The 25373-nt window shown below is 35.8% G+C and overlaps 1 protein-coding gene across 2 annotated transcripts in view; it reads right to left on the reverse strand.

Moving 5' to 3' along the window:
• Positions 1-25373, reverse strand: part of FBXL17 (F-box and leucine rich repeat protein 17) — a 456881-nt gene that overhangs the window by 140340 nt on the left and 291168 nt on the right. For both annotated transcript variants that reach the window (XM_019727982.3, XM_088796664.1), the window contains one exon: positions 15457-15533. In XM_019727982.3, coding sequence (XP_019583541.2) covers positions 15457-15533 — 77 coding nt within the window. The remainder of the gene's footprint in view (positions 1-15456; positions 15534-25373) is intronic.

Genomic DNA, 25373 nt, shown 5'->3' on the forward strand with positions numbered 1-25373 from the left:
CTGCTCACAGGAAGAATGACTGAGCGGTAGAGAGCATCTGTCTGGTTTGAGAGAACTGTAAATACCTGCAGGGGACACCACTGCTTTAGATTCCCTGAGTGCAGTCACTCTTGGAACTGGACATGCAACTTTTGGGGCTGCTAGATGCTATGCCTATTGATTGTTCCAAGAAATATTAGTACTTGGGGGGCTTGCAGCGTCTGAGCCAGGGCAGCACCCACACCCATGCTATGGGGATCTCATCTCCTTGCACTTGAGCCTTCATCTAGTGGGTGAAAGAAGATGCTTCCCTGGCTGCTGGGGGAGCTGTGGCACAGACTGTGGCACGGACTGCTGCACGCTCTCCCGCAGAAGAGGGCTGCCTGACCCTGCCCTGTGGCAAGCTGAGGTTCCCCTGCTTCATCCTGCTGAGCAGACTGTGCCCAGTGTGGTCTCTGATGGAGAAATGTCTGAATGTCTAGTTGAATCTAGTAAGACCTCATGGTAGGCAAGGCACCAAAATGTTTAACTTTTAGTATTTCTTTCGGTTTTAGGTCTACGTGTAAACCAGGATAAACAACATATGGCTCAAGTCATGAACAGATTAATTTTAATAACGTTTTAATTTATTCATTCATTCAAGTATATTTTAGAAGGTTCATTGTAGCTGCTCTGTGATAAATAGCCTATAAGGTAAGAAGACGACACGAATAGGGAATACAATTAAGTGGCTAATGCAGTTGTTAGTGGAGCTGGTTCTATTTGAGACACATGTCAAGTGTAGCGCGGATCTGGCTTGTTAATGGATGTGATGAGAGACACAAAGAGAAGTGAGGCATCGGAGACAGCTCAGTTTTGGCTGGAGTAACGAGGTGAATAGCGATGCCATTCCCGGAGTCCGAGAAGACCAGTAATGGTTTTAAAGAGGTGACAGAGATGACGGTGAAGAACAAACAGCCGTCTACTCTGCCTTTAGATTAACCCACTGAAAAGTAAGTGCTTACATAAGCCAGGATGGGGAAAGGATGCTTTGAGACTAATGATAACATGGGTCAGGTCTTATAATCAGCATTACATACTTAATTCCTTTCACGGGAACAAGGGAGGAATAAAGAAGAAACAGGAGGAAAGGCAAAACACAGCTTTCAGTGTGCAGCACATCGTGTGTTAAACTGAAACAACCCTGAAGTTCAACTTCCTTCACTGTTCAAGGAGAAAATCTTTTACTATATTCTTCAGGATAAAGGATTTGCAACTATATGGTGCTTGAGAAATATGCTATTGCTGTAATTTAACTCACTGTATGTGGGCTTCAAGATGCATGGTTGCATTCCAAACCAACTTTTAAAGAAAATTGCATGGAATTTTCAAGACATCGAGAGCGTTCTTAAAAGTTATGCAGAGAAAAGGGACTTTGGATAATTATGAATTACACATTTAGTGCTACCAGATTGCAGGGAACACTCTTTTTGCCTCAGTGTGGTTAGAATTACTGTTGACAAAGTTTTAATTCAAATTTTAAAAGATTTAAATGGAAGAATATAGGTCACAGAATTTTCATTCACTGTCTAAGTATTACCAGTGGCAGAAAGCAAGCTTTGTTAGGGAGGGTCCAATTTTGGCCCTGGAGTCCATCTTTTCTGTAGCAGCTGGGAATTGAATATGTGTTAGTAAGCATAATCCGGCTCTCAGTCAGTCAATCAGTGAACTGAACACGCACAGTTAGAGACCTGCCTGGCGCAGAACAGAAGCTCAGTTCAGAAAATACGAAATGTATTTGTGAGACAGACTCAAGTCCACACAAATCATAAATTACAATCACAAACTGGAAGGGATTCGATCTTTCCTAGCAGGTTGTAGATTTAGATAGATTTGTAATAGTCCAAAAATATACTACACAGCTCCAAAGCCTAATTCTGTAATTTTCAACTGGTTTCCTAAAGTTGAAAACAAAAAAAGTAAATATTTGTAGAGCCCAGCGCATGTAAAAAATGTTTTAAAGTATATATTTACCATTAATATATACCAGGAAACCTGAAGAAATTATACTACATGTGTAATTTAAATGTTATACCTTAAAATAACTAATTTAAAAGTATATGCTATGTAGGCCATTAAAAATAAAGGCCACTTTCTTGAATAAAAAGTTAAAAATTCTATTTTTGCATAAATCTGAGAGAGTAGATTTCAAATCAACAGTCTATTTAGCAAAGACATTAAGTATGAGCTACGTGAGAAAAGCAGCATAATTGTGGCGCAGCCTTTTCACATAATTTCTGTGTGTCATGGGGAGGCTCTTTCTTCAATTTGTGCTGTTCGGTGCTCCATTTGTCCTCAAGGGCCCCCAGCTCTAGAATCAGTGTTTTCCTCCACAGGATGATGAATGTGATGGGTAATATTGACATGCACAGCACACACTTGTGTGCATTCCCTGAATTTGCTCTAGCCCCCAAATCCTGGGGAAGTAAAAAAGCATGGCAGCAATTTGGGAGGAATATGCGGATGGGGAGTAGGGGATTGGCCTTCATAATAATGAATTTCACAAGCATGTAAATAATTAACAATGTGTTGTATCCTGGTAAGTACTACACACCAGAAGCTGTGATGACAAAGTCCACAAACTATGTGCAAATTTCAGCATGCTGACTGAACTCACTCCTCTTTCTGCCACTCAAGAAAATTTTATCAGAATCCAATGAGTGGAAAGGGGAAATCACTGAATCTGTTGTCATTTATAATTTTTTAGCAAGTAAACCATTCGCAAACCTTGATTGCAAGGTGTGTTGTTGTAAAGGAAAAGTTGAAAAACGAATGCTTTAGAGGATTTCACCCAATTTCTTATGTAAATCAGAGCAGAAGGGATGAGTCTCAGAAAAAGCCAACCACATTTGCCTCAACACAAAATAGGACTGATTGAATTTCAAACTCATCATTTATTTTGTAAAGCTTAAATGTTAAGCTTCTTCCTGCTGTACAAAATTGGCTTGAATCTTATTTATTATGAAATATATGTGTATGTATGTATGCTATTTTAACTATTATGTGTTATTATACTATATATATTATTCTCATTCATTTAAAAGAAGTTGTTGGTTACTATAGGATTTAAATGATGGGCGGCCGGATGGCTCAGCTGCTTAGAGCGCGAGCCCTGAATAACAGGGTTGCCGGTTCGATTCCCACATGGGCCAGTGAGCTGCAGCCTCCACAACTAGACTGAAGACAATGAGTTGCCACTGAGCTGCAGGTGGGGCCGCAGGATGGCTCAGTTGGTTACAGCACGAGCTCTCAACAACAAGGCTGGCGGTTCAATTCCCGCATGGGATGGTGGGCTGCGCCCCCTGCAACTAAAGATTGAAAACGGCAACTGGAGTTGGAGCTGAGCTGCACCCTCCACAACTAGATTGAAGGACAATGACTTGGAGCTGATGGGCCCTGGAGAAACACACTGTTCCCCAATATTCCCCAATAAAATAAAAAATAATAATAAAGGATATAAATGACTTAAAATTTCAAATACATTGTCCTCAAGCATGTTCAGAAAGTGTCATTCTGGATGACGTTGGCTTGGTCATGAGCTGCTTCCTGCATGACCTTTTCGTCCTCAGTACACCAGAGAAGAATCTCTGGACTTCAAACCACAAATCTGACTTTCCAAGACTGACTCTGGAGAGATTCTCTAAACACACAGAGGGCAGGAAAGGGGCTGGATCTGATTAGGATATGATTGTGATTTTCAATCTAAAAGAGTAGAAGAATCCTTTACAAGAGGAAACAAAATATCTTCAAATCAAAACTGATGGATAGAGATGATTACAAATATGGCACAAAGCACAATCATCCAACAGTACTTAGGTAGTTTTCTACATAATTTTCTTCTGCTTCCAAGAATTATTTACCCTATAAAAGTATCCTGGCAAGCAAACTTTATATTATATCAATATTAAAGGAGTTAAAAGGCTGTATATCTATATCTATATCTATATATCTATATCTATCTATCTATATATCTATCTATATATCTATATATATAAAACAAATATATATATATATATAAAACAAATAGAAAAGTACCGTAACTCCCTGAAGACAGAGAGAATCTTCTTCTGTTTACTCCTTATTTCTAATTTTTAAAACCTCCTTTCCTCTGCCCATAGCCTGTCATTCTCGGTGAAAGACATGTTGCTTTCAGGCATTCGGCACACACTGCAGACAGAGGCACACAGGCTGGAGCAACCATGTCAACGCAACACAATTGTTTGAAAAGTTGAAAAGTTCAAACTATTTATTTAATGTCATGCAGATAAACCCAAGAAAAAGAACACATTTGACAGATGAATTCTAGATGATTGGGTCTTACAAGCCCAAGGGAATGTTTTGGGATAAGGGTTAAAATGAATAGTTTAATATTAAAGTTAAAAGCAAGTTTGATTTATTTAATTAGGAAATTAAATTAACAAAACTACCTTTTTGCCTCGGGAAAAAGTTCCATTGAATATCCTAAAGTAAAATCATTAAGAGAATTTGTTCAATTCTCTTACTCCCAAACATATGAGATGGAAACAATATTAGCCCCTTATTTCACAGGTAATAAGATCAATATGTGAGACTTGACAAGCTTGGGAAGATTGGCACCTTTTACCGTGAGAACAGTGTTCATTCTGCACCAAGGAAATCCGCCAGTTTTCTGCTCTTGAGTTCTTACTGACTGACACAACTAGTTCTTATCTATACATTGAAGGAGAAACTGAACTAGAGCAGTGTTTTTCAACTTGCTGGTCATTCTAGTAAGTGATGAAATCAATTTAGTGAGAGTTCAACAAGCATATTAAATGTAAATGTATTTTTCACTGTAAGATGAGGAAGTCTGAAAGTCTCTGAATGAGATTAGGTAAATCTGCAGAGTTTGAATACCTTTTTCCTTATTTCCAAATGGGTCCAAAGGGTCCAATTTCAGCACTTACTTAAAACAAATGCAGAAAAATCTGAGACAAACAAAATCAGAAGGAAATCCCCAGAGAGCTGATGGAGTGGCTAAAGTATAAAACAACTTCTCCTTCCTGTGTCCCAGCCCTAATTTTTCCAAAAGGATTAAATGTTGGTAGGATTAAGAGAGTGTTAGTTATAAGAAACGAGAAGTTTCTAGCATGTCGGGAATCCCTAAGTGAGGATGCTTTAACACCTGGGCTGATGTTGCTGAGCTGTAAATGTGAAGCTTGCACTTGTGATGAGATACAGGGTAGGTTTTGAGCTGGAGGAATAAAAGGCAGAAAAAACAGTGATACAAGAGTCAGAGTGTAGCATACACTTAGAATATGAAATTTGCAAAAAAAAAAAAAAAAAAAAAAAAGCCTAATTCACTGGGAGAACCAGAGTCCTTTAGAAAGACAGCTGATGCCAATGTCTCCAGCACGAAATGCACAAAATGAGCCTGGTATATCTTAGACAAAATCAGTCTATGTTCAAAGGACAGGGAAACCAACTTGAAGAAGCACCCAATAGCAAAGATAGGACTGTTTGAGTATCAATAAGAAAAATGACTGCAATGGAGTTTTGAGTTTATAGTTATAATTAAAGAAAACAATAACAACTCATTGTTGCTCACCTTTGGAGGGTGATGGAAACCAAATTAATCTGAAAACTGGTGAAGAGAAAAAATCATATATTATTCCTTCCTTTCCTATATAAGTTGAACTCAAGTAAACCAAAAAGTCAATAAAGGAAAGTTGCTCTTAATATAAGGAAGTCCTGCTAATAAATGTGAAGAGAAAGACTGGTGAGGCTTAATCCTATCAGTGTTAGTGGATCTAATGGTCAGTGCTAGACATACAGTCAAGTAAATTATTCCAGTGTTTAATTTCTATTTTCCTATGACTGTTTCTATCACTTTCTAATGGGAAATTTGGCAGATGTTTGTTTTTATTGTTTTGTTTTTTTCCAAAATAAATCAGATGCCAAGTGTCTTAAGTAGGCTAATTAACCGGTAAGTAGTGCAGAAGATTTAGTGAAACATCAGCTGGGAAGGGCAAAATCATCTCAGAGAGAAGGTAAAACCCTAAGAGAGCACTTGTCAGTGGAGGAGACATGGTTTGATGCTTTAGAAGGAAGGCGTACAGCTCCTGGCTTTTTCCTCCCTTTCTGCTCCTACTTTTTGTGATATCTTAGAAAATGAGGAGCATTAAAGTTAAACAGCATAGAGGGGACAGAGAGCAAAGCCACACTGAGGAGACATTCGGTTGTGACTTCTCAGAGAACATTCTGGGAACAGGCTCTCCTACAGGAAGAAAAGTCATGGGCAACTGAGGCAGATGACAACACCGAAAACCAGGGCACTTCTGAGCTCAGGTTTAGGGAAAATGAACTTAAGAGAACAGTTACTTACCGTGTTTCTCCCAAAATAAGACCTGGCCAGACCATCAGCTCTAACGCGTCTTTTGGAGCAAAATTAATGTAAGACCCGGTATTATATTGTATTATATTATATTACATTATATTACATTACATTATATTTTATTATATTATATAAGACCTGGTCTTATATTAAAATAAGACCCGGTCTTATATTAATTTTTGCTCCAAAAGACGCATAAGACTGGGTCCATAAGACCAGGTATTATATTATATTATATTATATTATATTATATTATATTATATTATATTATATTATATTATATCATATTATATTAGACTCGGTCTTATATTATATTAAAATAAGACCAGGTCTTATATTAATTTTTGCTCCAATTAGAGCTGATGGTCCAGCTAGGTCTTATTTTCGGGAAAACACGGTTATGTTTTTGAGAATGGTACAATTGCATATCTCTAGAAATATCTGCACTTTAAAAAACTGCTATGTAATTATGTCATTTGGTGTTGGCTAAAATGGCTTTTAAATGATCATTTAAATGAAGAAATTATCTCTATAGGAAACGCAGAGAAATGTGAGAAGTCATCTGCACATAATCCAGTAAACGTTTGGTAATGCAGAGATTTTAGCTCCAGCTTTGCTAATTAAAACCTGTCTGGGCTCAAATTTCTCCTCTATTAAAAAAGAGTAATAATATTTCTTCTTCCCTCATAAGTTTTTTTGTAGTAATTTAGAAAGAGAATGTAAGAAGAATTTTGAACTCGTGAAGAATTATACGAAGTTTGGAAATTATTAAGAGAATATTTGTTGACTACATGAATACACATCGAACATCAATTGAAGTCTACCTTCCAGCTAGTGACTGTTTCATCATAGCATGCAACTGATATTTGTTGTCAGCATAACAAAGTTATAGTGAATAAGCACATTAAACCTATTAAGGTCTGTAACTATATAATTAGATCTCATGGGATAACTGCTTTGTGACATTGGTTTCTTTATACGCAGATGGGCAAAGATGGTAGTATAGCATTCAGTTATATTTTTTAAACTCTGACAACTGGGAAAACCCAACAAAGCTTTCTAGTAATAAACCTAAGCATCTCACTGACCGATGAGTGATAATGCAAGAGACCGACTTAATATTGAATCCATACCATTACTCACAAACTATGTGGACCTGGCCCTTTCCAGGCCTCAGTTTCCACATCTGTAAGCTTGCATATTAATAGTACCTATCTAAAGTAGGGTGTTTATGAGGTTCAATGAATAATGCCACAGAAAAGAGCCAATCAATATGAACTATTCTATCATTATTATTATTGTCATGAAAGTTTACATTTCACTTCTTGCAACTGAACTGGATACTTGATTAACAGTTAAAACCCAAAGTAGTGTTTCATTTTATATAATATATGTAAGTAAAGTTGTTACCATGGGAATGGTGAATAAGACAGGAAAAGTTGAGATGAAAGTTGGAACTTAACCTGAATTTTCAACTAGGATATTTTCATAAAGTTTCTTCAAAATTTGCCCATGTGCACTCGTAATCACTTTGGATGATTTCTGTTCTTTCTTTAGATTAACCAATGCATACAAACTCATCCATTCAGACACCTGTTCTTGCTCCGAGCCTTTCCTGGGGCTGTACTACGTCACATGCCCTTCCTTCTCATCTGTCCTCCCATGTCTCCTACACCCAAAATCTTTCCCCGATGATTTCTATCTCTAATGACCCTTTCCTCCTGAGCCCCTGTATCTTGTAGGGCCTTTTCAAAATTTGACACCATCATATTGCTTGATATGTTAGAAACCTTTTTCACTGCTTATTATCTTCTTTCTCAATGTAAGAGTATGTACTTCTCACCCATCTCTGTATTCTCCACAGCATCCAACCAGCACACACAGATAGTAAACATTTGATGAACTAAACAAACACAAAACCAGTGCAGAAAAAAATCCCAGGAGTAGAAAGGAATTGAAACATCATACAGATAAGTTCCTTGCCCAATGCTTCCATCTTTCCTCATCCTCCTCAAGAGATTATCTCAGCTTGAATAACTCCTGTAATAGAGAACTCACTACCACTCAAGGCATCTATTTTCAAGAAGTTTTAAACATTGGGAAGTTGCTTCTTGTGTGGGATTCTGGAAATCTCGTATTATTGCAATTTTATATTGGTGTTCACTGCAGTCCCCTTTAGCTCTACTCATCACTGATATAATACTGATAATGATGAATAATCACTCTATTCCTACTACAGCACAGTACAAAGGAGACAAATGCCGAGTCTGCATACTCAAGGATACTAAGCAATGAGAGCTGAAGATAGGAACTTTGTGAAAAATGACTATGTGATTGAAACAAATTTCTTTATCTGTAAAAGGACTTCTTCACGAGATTAATGTTAAAAACAGCTCATTAAAATTAAAATGAAATATTATATTTTAGAAATGCTAAAAATAATTGAGGAAAGGGCAGTTGGAAAGTTTATATTTTAGTCAATTCAGTTGAATATGGAAATTTAGTATTTAGTTATAAAAATTCATTAATTTGGAGCAACAACATATATACCTATACATATGAGGTCTGACAACTAAGTTCGGGAACTTGTTGCAACGATGTTGCTAAACTTTTTTGATATCAGAGGGATTATTCATTATGAATTTGTACCAATAGTATCCAAGTTTACTATTTGGAAGTGCTGAAAAGGCTGCGTCAAAAAGTTAGACGAAAACAACCTGAACTTTTCACCAACAATTCATGGCTCTTGCATCACGACAATGCACCAGCTCACACGGCACTGTCTGTGAGGGAGTTTTTAATCAGTAAACAAATAACTGTATTGGAACACCCTCCCTACTCACCTGCTCTGGCCCCTAATGACTTCTTTCTTTACGAGAAGATAAAGGAAATATTGAAAGGGAAACATTTTGATGACATTCAGGGCATCAAAGGTAATATGATGACAGCTCTGGTGGCAATTCCAGAAAAGAGTTCCAAAATTGCTTTGAAGGGTGCACTAGGCACTGGCATCACTGCATAGGTTCCCAAGGGGAGTACTTTGAAGGTGACCATAGTGATATTCAGGAATGAGGTATGTAGTACTTTTTCTAGGACAAGTTTGCGAACTTAATTGTCAGACATCGTATATTTGGAGGTATAAGAAAATTTAGGGACAAGCACACAGAAATTGGCCCATTTGTCTTTTAACTGTAGGCTACAAGATTTCTTAATTAAAAACAACAACAAAAAACAACTATTATTTATTTATAAAGCTAGAGTTGGCCTTTGAATTGGTTAGGTTACAGAGTATTTTCTTGAAGAAATGTCATCAGAAGACCTTCTCAATGGATTTGAGATCTGTAGCGTATTATGGCAAGATACATCAATAAGGATTGTTACTGTTCAGTCTTTTATTTCAAGGTTATATAGTTGCAGTCTTAGGAAATAGAGAAGAAAGTCAACAATTTCTTTGTTGTTGAGCAAAAAAAAAGTGCATTCAGAAAAACATAATTAAATTCAAATTTTTTGTGAAGTCACGACCATTACTAAGAAGCAGGGAAAAAAACAAAAAGAAAAAGAACAGAATACTTGCTAAGTACAATAGTAAACATATAAATCCATTAGTGAGGAACTCCAGGAATGAAATAAAGAAGTAGAAGTGGAGAGAAATAACTTTTAAGATGTACATATAAAAAAGGGAAATTTGAAACACTAGAAGATTTAGCAATTTAGTACTATTTTGTTAGAAACAATATAAGGTATTTATATTTAAATGATAGAATGAAAAGCGTGAATAGTCAATAGTAAACAATAAGACATTCTTTTTGACTTGCAAATGTATTTTCTAAAGTTCTTTTCTGTCACTTGATAACTATTAGAGTTATTCCTGCTGACAATAGGAGCTGAATCTTAACCAGCAATCTTGGAGCTGCTTGAAATGCAACTTGAAAATGAAACAAAACATAAAAGGGAAATCCAGGATATTAATTTTCAATGGAATATCACTGTATATAATACATACCTAATAATATATATTTTAAAAGATAATATAATAAAGAGCAAAATTATTTTTGGTATGTTTTTTTCTTGAATAATTTATCAGTGTTGGTTTGGCAAGAAAAGATGAAGCACTCTTGTGACCCAGAATGCTTGTTGGGATTTCTTTTTGTTTCTTCAGTGTGGTTACATTGATAATGTATCCCAGGCCCCAACTTGGGTTAACTAACAGCTAAAGAGGTCTGATATCCCAAGAAGAGGTTGGGATTGTACAACCTATTAATCTTTCAATAGAATTAGAAGGTCAATAAGGCTGGGGTGAGGCGTGGGTTACACCCAAACAAAGATTAATGTCAGCAGACCACTCCCTGCCATTCTTCTTGTCTAGCAGAAAGAGATGCATTACTCTTCTTTTGTTTAATAAGCAGGCGAGCCCTGCCGTCCAGATCCCAGCAGAATGAAAGTTCCAGGAATGTAGAAACTACACAGGTACTGCATCTACCACAGAGCCCAGCACATAGTAGGTGCTAAATCAATATTTATTGACAGAATGAATATGTATGTTGCCTGTCATGTGGCAGGCCGACTGAAATTGATATCTCAAATGACAACTATGGGGACAGGGACCTCTTTGATTTGGCAGACCTTCTGTCCAGAGCAATCCAAAAGCTTTTGTGGAAGATTTGGGTTAGCTTTACAAGTCCCAGATCAGGCAGAAGAGCATTGGAACCAAGCAAAATGGAGGGGCAGCCAAAGGCCGCCTCCAGGGAGAGGAGTCCCCGGGCCTGTGGGAATGACAGAGCGGAGCAGCCTGTGGGGGAGTCTGGGGGTTGTCAATGACCTTGGAGGCCCCAGACACCAATGTCAGTAGTTGAGTGTTTATAGTCCTCTTTAATTAAAGGTTATTTGACAACTTGAGAAGGGAAGCAAAAAGATATCCTCTAGAGTGTATTTCTAAGGCCCTCAGGGGTGCTAAAGTCAAAAGAAATGTGATAACAACCCAGAAAGTAAGCTGGGTCCTTTTTACAACTGACCCCTGACACAGGGTCACACCGGTAAAATTCACTGTGGAGACACTAATGGAGATTGGTGCTGTGTTCATCCATCTCATTTATTACACCACATGTTCTGTGTCCTGCCGCCAAAGAAAAAGCCTGGTTCTGACCTCCATGGGCTTGAATGACACAGGTTGATTAAAAGTGTGTCCGTTTAATCTTAAGGATACACTTTCCCAAAGGAGGAGAATTTTGAACAGAAAAGTGTTTGAAGGCGAGCGGAAAGGAAGGTTAGAAACTATTAGCTGACATATTATTATTGGAAGAAAGAAAAGCATGAGGGGAACCAAGAGAAAATTACCCAAACAAAAATGAAGGTTACAAAGACAAGAGATAGGGCAGACACCTAACAAAGCATACTAAAGAGTTTACACTTTTGCTATAGCTTTCTTTTTATTCCCTACTAATTAGAATCTGATTTCGATAGCTTAGGCATGAAGTCAACGAGGCAGGTATAGACTAATATAGATCAAACTTCTAAGTAATCACTCCCACAGACAGAAAAGCCACACTTGGAGGAGGAGGAGGGCTGATTCTTCTTCTTCACAAAAGAGATGATTCTATTATAAGAACTGCCGACTGGTGTAAGTCCCCACCATGCCACCAGGAATGACACAGATGTTTTATATTCATTCTCACTACTTTTTATGGTGAGTATTGTTCTGTGCTTAATAGATGACAAAACTAGGAGGTTAAGTAACTTGCTCAAGGTCACAAAGAAAAGAAGAGATGGAGCTGGAATTCTAACCTAGTCTCTTAAGATTGAGTTTTTTCCCCCACTATATTGCCTATACCATATATTTGTGCAGTGATAGACGAGTAACAATATTAGATTTCTCTTCAGGGAGCAATTTCTTAAAATTGTATTTTCCATTTAGCTGTGCCTGAATTATTGATTTGTTTATAATTGCTATCCTTTACCATAAAGATCTATGCTCAATTTGGGGAATAAGAAGCCTATTAGAATGATAGTTTTCTTCATGACAACTATGTCGTATATAAATTAAAATGAACATAACTTCATAACAGCCTGGCCAGGTGTTGCTAAGTATTATAATATCACATTCAACATCTGTGAGAATCTTGACAAAAATTACAAATGATATGCCGGGCAAGCTGCTGTTTCTGAATTAATACATCCTGCAAAAAACACCCAAATTCTCAGTACACTGCACTGAAAGCAAGTACAAACACGCACCATGGAGAAAGGAGGTGAGGAGGAGACGCTGGGACATGAGTAAAACCACAGGAAGCAGAATTAGGGATTCGTCTCTTGAAGGATGAAATTCTCCCAGTATTAAGCAGGCGTACGTCAGATTTTACCATTTCTAAGTAGCCTCAATAATCAAATAGCTCTACAGAGTACGTCTCTATTTATCCAGTTAAAGAAGGAACAAGGCATCTGTTTTTTCTCCTTAAGATTTATAGTTAACATAAACTAAAGGCTCACAGGCAGCCTCCCCTAGCAGAGCAGTTAGCTGCAATAACACACTGTTTCTCTGGTGATGATGAATAATCCTTTTTGCTGTCTTTTTGACAAAAATTAGGCATGTGTTATTGGCATGGTACCAGTGAAAAAAAGATGAGCTGAGCCAGCTTTCAGTAATTTGTTTCAATTTTATAATCAAATAGCAATTATATTACCATCTCATAAACTATCGACCTTTTCCCCTCATCCTCAACTGCGTGCCAACATTCTGAAGAATAGAACCAAGAGATGCACAGAGACTTTCACCATGAACCCTCTAAATACCTAAAACCTCAGAAAAGAAGGCAGAGAGACAGGTGGGACAGAGAGCTTGAAAGCTGGAAGGACTGAGATATGAGAAAAATCATGATATATTTCTTGTCACCATGAGGGGAAATGCCCCAAATGTTAATTCCGGGTTCCTCGCAACTGGATTTGACCAGTTGTTCTCAAATTTGGCCAACGTTAACGTCACTTAGGCAGGTTTTACAAACCATTGCCTGGGCCCCATCTCCTAGAATTTCTGATTCCTGAGTAAGACTCTGCCATCGGTATTTTTTCAAAACTCCCCAGGAGATTCTAATGGGCAGAGAGGATTGAGAACAACTGACCTAAACAATTCAGAGATACAAATAAATATAAACCATATTAGCAAGGCTTCAACGTAGTTTTCACATCTCCAGAAGAAAAAGAAAAATTCTACAATCTCAAAAGACCAGAATGTGAGACTATCACTAAACAATAACAATAAACAATAGTAACAACAACAAACCAAGAATATCTTCTCAGATCTACGAAAGGAAAGAAGGTAGAAGAATTTGTGTGAATCTTTTCTCTGTTCTCCTCCCACAGGAAAGCAACATGTATCAGTAGCACAGACCGCTCATCGTTAAACAGGATGCTGGGTGCACAAAGAAGCACGAAGTCAGACAGTAATATACCATTTTACAAATGAAGCAACTGAGCCTCAGAGAAGTGAAGGAACTTCGATAGGCCACAAAACAAAGAACAAAGATAGAACTTGATCCCAGATCTGTCTCAAATGTAAAGCCTTTTCTCTTCTCCCAATCTTCTGGAACATTTATTTGCACTGGCTAACTTAACAGGTGCTGGAACACAGTTTAATTTCAGGAACAGTTTCTACTTCAGGAACTTGAAGAGTTCATTCTAAGGAACCCAATCAATAACTCTCCTGGCTATCAGCAATCTGACATTAGCAGTGGACAGGTAAAAGGGAAGAAATATAAAATATGGTTGCAGGGGCAGGTAGTAGACTGATGGTAAAGGAGCTTGAATGCTAAGTAAACAGTTTGGAATGAATGAGTGAACTAGTTAGTTAACACATCTACATGCACCGAGCTTATGCCCTGTGTTGTGTACAAAAAACCCTCTAAGGCCGAGACAATAGGGAGGTATTGGAGGTTTTAGAGTTACTCCATCTAAGTGAGAATCCAATATGCCAAACCAGAAAACAACCTACAAGGAAAGAAAAGCATACCAAAACACTCCTTTTGAATGATATAAATAGGAAAAGCCCAACAACTCAGAAATATTATGGATTAATCCATAATATTTACCATTCTCAAAAAATAAACTCTGAAAAGAAATTAGGGTTATTTTTAAACCAAATCCTTTTTTATGTTATTTTTATTACAGCTTTAGGAGAGTTTTTCCAAAGGATGAATTCAGTAGCTGATAAAATGCAACTCTCTCACCCAGGGCAGATGGTCAGCATGACATCCTAGGACTGGAGTCATTTATTAGCATATGTCAGAGTTAATTATTAAAACTTAACAGATTATTAGTTTCCCTCAAGATATAATAGAAAGCACATTCTCAAATATAAGTGAACAAATTAAAAAAAGAGAAAAGGAAACCATTTCAGTCTCCCATAAAGCCAAATATCTGGATAACACTGTATATTTAGATTAAACATACAAATTAATAAGAAAAAATACATAAAGCTGAAGAAGAAAGAAAAGACTAGGTTATGTTTCTTTATTTCTCCAGCAGGATGATTTCATACTTTTCATATTTTTATAGAACTTGCTTTCCTCCATTTTAAAGGGATATTTAAAATTAAGATAGTTTAAAATCTTGCACACAAATGTGTACCATTTACTTCCTATATATCTAAATGTGGAAGCTTCCAGTGCTTTAAAGAATTTAAAGCATTAAGACGTTTGGCATTTGGAAAGTCAGTAGGAGTGCATTTGAGATGACATTAAATTACGCATATCAATTCAATGTAATAATTTCTGTAGTTACATTTCTTATATCAAATACTAATTTTCTTGACATTTATTTTCACTGTATAGCTTTTAGCCATTCTTTTTAATACTATGTGAGTGTGTGTGTGCACATCTGCATGTGATTGCATGTGGTGATAAATTTATACACATGTTCATTTTACTCTAGCTCTTAGTCTCACGATTTTTTTGATTTTTTTTTTTTAGTATGATCAGAGAACAGATAAAGATAAACAAGTCTCCATAAGATATTGCTCTTGGTTTTTTCCAAACGCTTTCAAAGATTTCATAACTTCTTACTCTTGAAAAGGATTAGGACAATGGCTCATTACATACCATAATCTGTGATTTTACAGGACACCAAATACAGCTCTTTCAGGTTTTGTCCTTCCTTTGCAATGACCTCCACACACCTGAAACACACACAAAAAGTGGTGAGTTACACTAATGCATTTCAAGTTAAATTAGCAAGAGTTTGGCCACGACTACAACAGGAAGAGGTCAGCGTTTGATGAATGCCACAGCTCTCTTCTTTCAACAAACCTCTTTCAAAACGTTTCAGGAAAAGGTATTATATTCCCAGCTTTAAACGGAAGTGCTCTAATACCTAAATAACTTTAATTAAATACATTTATGACTAGTGCATCTTTTAAAATCAACACAATGAAAAAAGAGATTTCTATAAGAGTAATGTTACATTTGGTAATAAAAGGCTAGTAAACATATGCTATATAATGAATGCATGTCACTTATATAATAAAATAATATACAAATAATTATAATGAAACTCTAGAATATAGATGGATGGTCATTAGAGGTGGATGGTAATATTGCTCGTGGTTCAATTATTAATGTAAATTTGATAACACTGAAACACTTTTTTGGTGAAATTTTATTTAACATAAAATAAAATGTTTTAAAAATCTACAACATATTGATTATAGAAAGAAAAACCTGCATGCATAACTTTAACATCTTTTACTTTAGAATGTTTTATTCTTAATATTTTAAATGAATTAATGTATAGGTAGAGGCCATTTTAATAACATAGACATATATATGTAAGATTTATAGTCTTTTTCTGGTTTAAGTTAAAAGGTTTTCAAATGGTGCACTCTGCTCTAATAGCCCGAGCAGAACATGTAGTACAGAATTGAATGAACTTTTAAAAATAATGATTAACAACACTGTCCGTTTTGTGGCTTGGTCCCCTATAATATCAGAAAAACGTGCACGTAGTGACACATAGGCATATGCATCCTTCAGTGCAGTTCCTGTTTTAATCTTTATAAATAACAGATAAGTAAAAGGGTAAAAGCAAAAAGAGTCATTAACCTTTTCTGGGAAATAAAGACCAAGTAACTTGATACCTATGTGTACAATCCATCAAAAAATCCCTAAGTATCCATCTCTGTCTTTCAGATATTTTATTTGCTGTCTGGCTTATTTGTAGGTATCTTCATAAAATGTCAGAAAATTTTATTTCTCATAATTCATTGTTGAAGGTTAAATTAGTTATAGAAAAGGCGTATTTTTCTTTTAAAAACATTTCTATAGAATATTCTTTTAATGGAATGATAAACATTTCCAAGTTCCTCAGAATAACTGAATAAGCATTCTGGCTATTTTTTTTTAATTAAATTTATTGGGGTGGCATTGGTTAGTAAAATTACATAGGTTTTAGGTGTACATTTCTAAAATACATCACCATATAGTCAATCCTCCATTTTGGCTATGTATAAAAAAAGATTTATAATAAAAATTGACAAAGTCTTACGTGGCTACAAAAGAAAACTTAAAACATTAACACAATGTAATTATGATTGGTATAATTTATTATGAAGAGAAATTTTAAAACCTAATTCCATGTCATTTGGCTTTAATGTAACATTTGAATGAACTCATAAAAAAAGAAAGGATAAAGGCAGAAATGAAACATTACTGGAAACAACCATGTTTTACATACAACTTAAGCAACAATTTTCCCATGCTAAGGACAAACATGAAGGCCCTAGATGATTAGACAACATTAAATGGTTAAAAAGAAAGTCTGGCTACTTTCTATCATATCAAAGATACATATCTCATTGTTCTCCATCACCTACCAAAAAAGTTAGCAGATCCAATAATTTGTATGACTACCACAAAATGAAAGTGTTTAAATAATGTTCATATCATTTATTTTTTTCTTATGCTCTTTTCAAATAGTTCAAAATGTCTGATTTTACACTTGATTATGAAAAAACACTAAACAAATGCAATATCCTATTTGTGTTCCTGCAACTTTATTCTGTATTAGATATGCAAGCACATATGAACATTAAAGACACACAGAGCAAACTACAAACAGCAAATAACACAAATTGATTTTACTGCACAAGACAGATCAAATGCTATTTCGTAGGCAACAAGAATTGGCATTCATATAAAATAAAATAATCAGTCACTGGATGAAAACTGTCCTAAAACTGATGAAAGGCCATGAGCATCAGGTTACATCCCTACATGACACAGAACAGTTATTGTACACAGATACTGCAAATATATTTAGTTTACTCAAGAGGTAATGTTTGAGAGATAACACATGATTAGAAGTAAGCAGTAAGTATCCTTTAGACGAAAAGAGAGAGAGACAGAGCGAGAGAGAGAGAGAGAGAGAGAGAGAGAGAGAGAGAGAGAGAGAGATTGAGAGAGAGAGAGAAGAGAAACATAAAAGCATTGGCTTTCACAAAGGATCATCTAGGATTTTTGCAGTTTTTGAAAGTTGTTACATAGTTTTCAAATACTTTTAATTCCAATCTGCTAGAAGTTATGTATAACATAGTACTACCCTTCAAATAGAAATTTATGGAGGCAAAAACTATTCTCTGGAAGAGTTGTAGGAAAATTTATTTTTTTTAAATTTAAATATCACATAATTTACAAATGTGATATTTGAGGGTAGAAACCACAAGTTCTGTGAATCTGGATTGAAACTCTTAATAAAATATTAAAGCACAAAATTGCTTCAAATAGTTAAAACAGCTATTGTTTTGGGAGCTGAAAATGGAAGTGGTTTGTATTATCCTCTTACTGCAAATTGGGGATGATGGAGCCCCGCATCTGGTCCCTGGCTGCTGCCTGAAGCGCTGTGATTAGTCCAGGTCTAGTTTTCCAGGCAGCCTGTGGTGGTAGCAGGTCATGGTGAGACACCATGGGTGGTGACTGTCCTTTCTTCCGGAAACTTTGAGTCCATTCTAGAATATACTTACGGGAAGTACCCTCACGTGACACAAGTTTGTGGACCACATTTCCTCTATATAACTCCATTCTGTTTTGAAAGAGCCTTGGCTATAGTCAGGCTCTTTTTTGTATTAACGTGAGAGCATGTCCCAGTCCACTATATAGACAGCATGCAGGCAACAAACAAGGTAGTAAAGCGTAGTAATTACTTACACTTAAAATTATTTAAATTACATGTAGTCATGTAAGTTTTTAAAGAGGTATGTTTAAAATAGTGCCCATGAAAGAGAGAAATGTTTGCAAAGTGACCATCTGTAAGTGAGAAGGACAGTAAAAGAACCGAAGACCACATTTAAAACCTCTGCTTCTCTATCCCCTCTTCTAGTCACAGATATCACATAGGAGAATATTCTCTAGTCTCAGTAGTAAATATAGTTTTGTCCCTAGGGGCAAGCGACGAGTCTCTAACCTCACAATCCCGAATTCAATTTTTTAGCCATTCTTGCCCCAATCCCATCCCCACCATCCCTAAGGACAAACCTCTGAATACCACATGACTGGCATTCTCTATGGGTCAGTGCTTTTCAAGATTTCCCATTTCTATGCATGACAACCTGAGGAATTATAAAATTCTGAAAGAGAACTATATCCATAGGGAGAATAACAATTTGTAAGATTACCAAGGAGAAATTCATAATACACTAAAATGGCATAGTGGAAAAAAGAATATCAAAGACTGTCAAAGTAGCCCACGAACATCAAACACAAGCCTATTAAACCATCTTCCCAAGTTCTGAGAAATAAAGAGAGACATGTCATAACAAGAGAAAATAAAGAATCTTCCTCTAGTCTCATCTCCATGAAACCACAGAAAAACCATCCACCTTCTTTAGAGCCCCACATTATCATTCTCCATAAAATGAGGGCCTCTATGAAAAATTTCTCCAAATCACATGCCCTAGGTTCATTTAAATATTTTTTAGTTTATTCTGAATCGCCTTTCCTCAGATAATTTTCTAGCTTTTATGTTTTGGCAAGGTTCTGAAAAGAATTTTTAAAAATTGCAGCCATTGTAAATTCTTGAGTAACAGCTGTTGAGTACATATATATAAACTGCTTTAGAATACCAAAAAGGGCCAGAAAACCTGTTCCAAAGCATCCAAAATTGTTTTTTATAATAATGTAATTTTATGCTCACTTGCTTTTGATAATATTCTAAAATGCACCTGAAACATTTGATGAAATTTGAAAAGCAACACAAAGGTTTCTTTTGTGAGCTATATAGGATTTTTTTTTTTTTTTTTTTTTTTTAAAGAAAAGGAGGCATTACTTAGTTTCAGTGGAGGGGAAATCTATCTCCTTAGCAATAGATTCCTAATCACCTGATTTATGTGAAGGGTAAAGGTTAATGAATTAAGCTGTGTAAGCTTCAAAACTATCAAAGGAATTCAAAAGAGCCTTGAATTATGGAAAACAATGGCCCATTCTACATACATACCAAATTTTACGTTTTTTGTCTCCGACTCAAAAGCAGGAACTTGGCATTAGTGACAATTGAAAAGAACTAATGAGGAAATATGACTACATTGCTTGCAAGAGGGATGTCCTAGGAGACCTTGTTACTGTTTGTGATGTGCTTCAAACCCAAAAGAAGCTAATTGGAGTTGCCAGATACTGGTTTGCAAATCTCACTTTAAAGGACAGGCTCAATCACCTTAGAGGTGTGAAAGGAAATGTCCCCATTAGAGATGCATTAGTATGTGGCTCGGTGAATTTCTAAATAAACTTTAGGATATACTTTCCTAAGTCATTTTTGTATTTGAATTATATATATATATATATATATATATATATATATATATATATATATTCAAGCAAAAGAAAAAATGCAGTAAGACAAAACAACCCCCAGATTTAAAACAAAAAGTATAAAGAGTGCTGTAAAGTAATTGGCAAATAAGTGCAGTGAGTGGGGAGTTGGGTATGTTTGAGGTCGAATAAACATGTAGATCAAACCTTAAAACTCCTGAAACACAAACACATCAAAAAAGTGATCAATTTGGAGGTTTCAGAAACACAGCTTCATTGTCATCATTTCCTAAAACTAAATAAGCCAACAAGCGACTCGATGTTCTATTCCCCATAAGAAGTTCCAACACACACGCATGCAAAACAGGAATAAAAAGGATTTACAAGATCTACAGAGAACAACAAGGGAGCAAACGTGGTCCAATTCTGTGCTATGCAAGCTCATCTGACTAACATACACAGGTCATCTAAATGATAACAGAAGTCACCAAAACACAATTTGCCATCTTACAAAAAGAATAATGTAGCTGACTGATTTTTCCAAAGCCTCAAATTGAGTTTTACTGAAGAATAATCCAATCCCAGTGCAGCAGATGAACGGGCATGATTTACAGGTATACCCTGCTTTCAGGAAACACACTGTATAAAAGATTTCTATGTAAAAAAAAAAAAAAAAGAAGAAGATAAATTACCAGGTAAACATGCATAAGATGAATCAGTTAAAAATCCATTAATAATACATTTCCCCTTATTTACATGTGAATGTAGCTTCATTTATGTGCATTTTATTTATAGGTACTCCTTCTAGTTACACAACACCTTACTTAACCTTACAGAAATAGAATGCAATAGTTATTTTTAAACTTTAAAACTGAAACAAATGCACATAATGACAAATGAAAGACTGCTTCGGGAAAGTGACACATGGCATCAAAATGACGTATCTAGTGCTCTTCGTATTACTGTACTTTCTTGTAAATACTCTTCTATTCCACCACATTAACAACACAGTACCCAGTATATACTTAAGTCAATTTTTCATGTAAAATTCTAAAGATAGTCGAGATGTTTGCTGCAGGAGAGATTTTTTTTAAAAGGTTGACTTGCAATTAAAATGCTAAATCATTTGCTCAAAGTTCTTAATATACCATAGGGGCAAAGATTAGGAGTGACATACAAAATGTCAACAATACCAGTTAACAACAATTATCTTGGGACACTCATTAAGTTCTCACTTAACAAATGCTATTCTCTGGAAAGCCAATATCTGATTAGTGAATTTAAGATTAATTTAGATATTTGCTACTCAAACAGTGGAGAACTGATGCCCATTTTGTAGCACAGAGATAGTGAAAGGTTAGAAAATGAGAATAGTTAAGTTTTTTCTTTCTTGTTTTAATGAGACATACCACAATGAGTGGCCTATGAACTTCAATGTTACTGAAACTTAAGCTCTATGGATTTGCATCTTTGCCAACACAGGTGTCCCACCTTTGAGGGAGGCATAGCAGACGTTGTCATTTGCTGGTTCTTCCTGGACCACCCTCTCCAGAGCATCTCTAACACTGGTATGTTTCCTAACTGGAGAGCAAGTAGGAGTCAGCACTGAGAAAGGATGAATACAACACCAAAATGATATTTTCTAGTATATTTAGGAATGACCATCACAAACCAGCTCTTATGGAAATACTTTGTTTCTTTGCGTATATAGCAAAACATGTTTTCATTTAACTTGTGTGTTTCTTAGAGTACTTTTAAAATGTTTTTCATATAGAATAAAGCCCACAATATTTTTTAAATGCACATTTTCTTTAAACTACTAAGAAGCAAGACGGTTCAAGTTTTTTTTTCCAAGGAGGAGGGGAGGATGATCAAACTAACATGTTTGTGACAAACTTGGCTCTGGCTTTAATATTTCAGATATATTTATCCAAAAGTCTTGTTTTTAATTTGAGCCATTGTGCCATCGTTTTACCACAACGACGCTAACCCATTATGTAACAACGTAAGCTAACTTTTTGTATGCATTCCTCAGAATATGCAAGAGGCAGAAAAAAGATTCTAAGCATTTATTTATTTAATTCAACAATGTTTTACTGAGTGTAAACTATGTGTTAGAAATGTTGAAAGATATAATCAGAAGTGACATTATTATGACAGACATAATACTTATAACTTTGATAGATCAACTACCCTTTATTTTTGTTGTTACTGTTGAGATTAATGTTGATACCTAAGAATAGAAAAATAATATAGCTATCTCTATATCTACTAAAAATCAGCTGAAAATAGTTATGTTTCAACAGCTAGGGAGATGCTAGGAAGGGAAATAAAAAAAATTAAAGGCAAGACTTCCTAATTAAGCAGTTTATTCATTCCTCAACAGGAAAAAAATGTGCTTACTTTGAAATAGGAAAGTTAAAAAACCTCCTTCTTTTAAGCTTTTGGGGGTTCCATTAATTTATAACCATAACTCGGGGGGAATCCAGGCACTGCACAATGTGGTTACAGTTAAGACTGATGCTCTGTTTATGGCATTTTGGCACATTTTAAGGTAGTGGGCAGAAGGTTTTATTATCCTGCATCTAACAAAAATGTACTGTGTGGAAGCGAAAGCTTGGGCCCTTAACAAAGTCGGGCAAAATTCTGGCAAGGTCCAAAAACCTTCCTCCTCCGCCCCCCGCAAACTCCCCATCATCAAAAATAAATAACAGCTTCCATGGTAAAGCGAGAAATATTCCAGAAAGACTTGTTAGGCTTCAAACGGCTAAAGTAAAATTTAGGTGGCATATTAAACATGTAAGTGATGATAATCTCCTGCTTATCCCCATGCCCTTTACCCTAACTGCAGTAAGTATTGATAATAAAGTCTCAGTTCAACAGATATCATAGGTTTTCAACTCATCTTTAATTGAAAATGGTGAAGCATATTATTTTAGTGGAATATAAAGGCACCCAGAAGATGAAATTTCAGGCATCATTCAGGAAAGAGTTAAGTACTTCCGTACCAGAAGACACCACAAGTTCAGCTTTGTAGTGACTAATTGCCTCTTTAACCTCTGTACTTGGGGAGTTGGCCTGTGCTTCAATGCGAGTTTTGTGAGAGAGCCAAAGACTGATGTTCAACACAGACCTCCCGTGACCTGCACAGCCAAGGAGTTAACTCAGACAAGATGCTGACAAAAGATTTCCTTCTCACTTGGGAAAGCACAGAATTTCTTTCTGGATAAGCCAAATTCTCAGAAGACTATATATAAAACACAGTAGGTAAAGACAATTTGTAAAAGTCAAAAGAATGGTTTTACTTTGGCTACCCGGAAGAGTGGTACTCAACATCCCAATGTACTAACTCAAAATTTTGTTAGAGAAAATGGTTTTGGCAATATACATACATACATACATACATATTTTTATATATACGTGTGTGTATGTGCATATATATATATATATATATATATATATATATATATATGTTGATACCTAGGACTAGAAAAATCATATCACTATCTCTATTATATCTACTAAAAATGAAATGAAAATAGTTATATTTCAACATCAAAGGAAATGCTAGAAAGGGAAATAAAAAAATTAAAGGCAAAACTTCCTAAAATAGCAACGAAGAGAGCACCTGACTTGACGTCTTTGAAAGCTTATAATTAGATAGGTGCTATAAGACACAAAGAAAGCAGATTAACAGTCTCCATTCCAAGTCAAGCATTCATACTCAGGAAGCCTGAGCTTTCTCATTAATTGTTAAGCTTACTAACTTTCTGGCCTAATCAAACACCAATAAAATAATTTGCACAGGTGATTTGAATTAGCAATGATATAAAATGAATTAATCCTGCAGTTGGGAGAAAAGAACAGTGAAGTTTTATTGTTAGTTTCTATTTATCTGTAAAATATACTTCTAGAGGATTCTTTAAACTCTTTATCCATCAATGCAAATACTTGATTATCAACAATTTAATTTATATGAGTACATAGTATATATGTGTGCATGTATGTATATATATTTATAAATATAACTCTTAATGCATTTTTCCTTACCAATACTGTCATTAAATCAACAAAAATATAATTGTTGTAAATGCACTTAGTAAAGGCATTTTAGCAGCCCCCGAAGTGCCATAATCACTAAAATCCAGGTTGCTTTGCTTGGACTAGTCATCAGCCTATTTCCTCTGAAGGAAAAACACATCTCTTTCTGCTTAGGGAGACTGGTAGAAAGCTAATGAAACCAGTGTGTAACACTGATAGAAACCATGGGGGGTAAGCATTACCCATTTTCTCCTTGCAGAAAGTTGCAAAAGCAAGACAGTAAGTAAGCATGGGAAGGCGTATTGCACTATTTGCTTCAGACAGTGGGTACCTTGCAGGCAACATGTCTGACAGCCAGCAGGAACAAGCAACACTCCCAACTCCAGTACGTGGCTTTCTTATTTTAAAAGATAAATCAAAATGAACAGCGCCTCCCTGGCATATTTCTAAGTGCTCTGTTGTTGATTACTACAGTTCCTGTTCTGTCTGCAGAATCAACAAACCACGTAGTGAAACGGAATAACAGTATTAACATTTCTGTTCTACACAATAAACACTTCTCTCAAGTACCCCCCAACCTAATAAAGGAATATGTTCTGGTTTCCTGAGGAAGAAGCAAGACTGAGAGTGGAGGAAAGACCATTTATTGTTCTCAAAGGCCTTTGAGGAATAAAGAGGAGAAAGCAACAGCAGGCCCTGGTAAGGGATTTCGGGGAAATGTGCTCGGAGCTAATTGATCAGTTTTGTGTCTCTATGGATCCTAAGGGTGTCTGAGCTCTGCTCTGGCAATAATAGAATTTTACTTAAAAAAAAAAATAATAATAATACAATTATAGCACAAATTCCTTTTGTGATAATATATTTTTTAAACTTTTATTTATTTTAAATATGTTTTTCCAGGACCCATCAGCTCTGAGTCAATTAGTTGTTTCAATCTAGTTGTGGAGGGCGCAGCTCACAGTGGCCCATGTGGGGATCAAACCAGCAACCTTGTTAAGAGCTCTAACCAACTGAGCTAACAGGATGCCCCCTTTTGTGATATCTTATTGAAAGGTAAATACATGATCATGAGACACATAAAACACTTAGTCCATTTAGCAAAATTTGGGGCTTTTGGAAAAATAATGGCAATATTTTTCAATGTCACATCATACTTTGGAAAGGTGAGAAAAGCTATAAAG

The sequence above is a fragment of the Rhinolophus sinicus genome, chromosome 3 (genome assembly GCF_057876585.1).
Source record: "Rhinolophus sinicus isolate RSI-liver-muscle chromosome 3, RSI-T2T, whole genome shotgun sequence".
Lineage (NCBI taxonomy): Eukaryota > Metazoa > Chordata > Mammalia > Chiroptera > Rhinolophidae > Rhinolophus > Rhinolophus sinicus.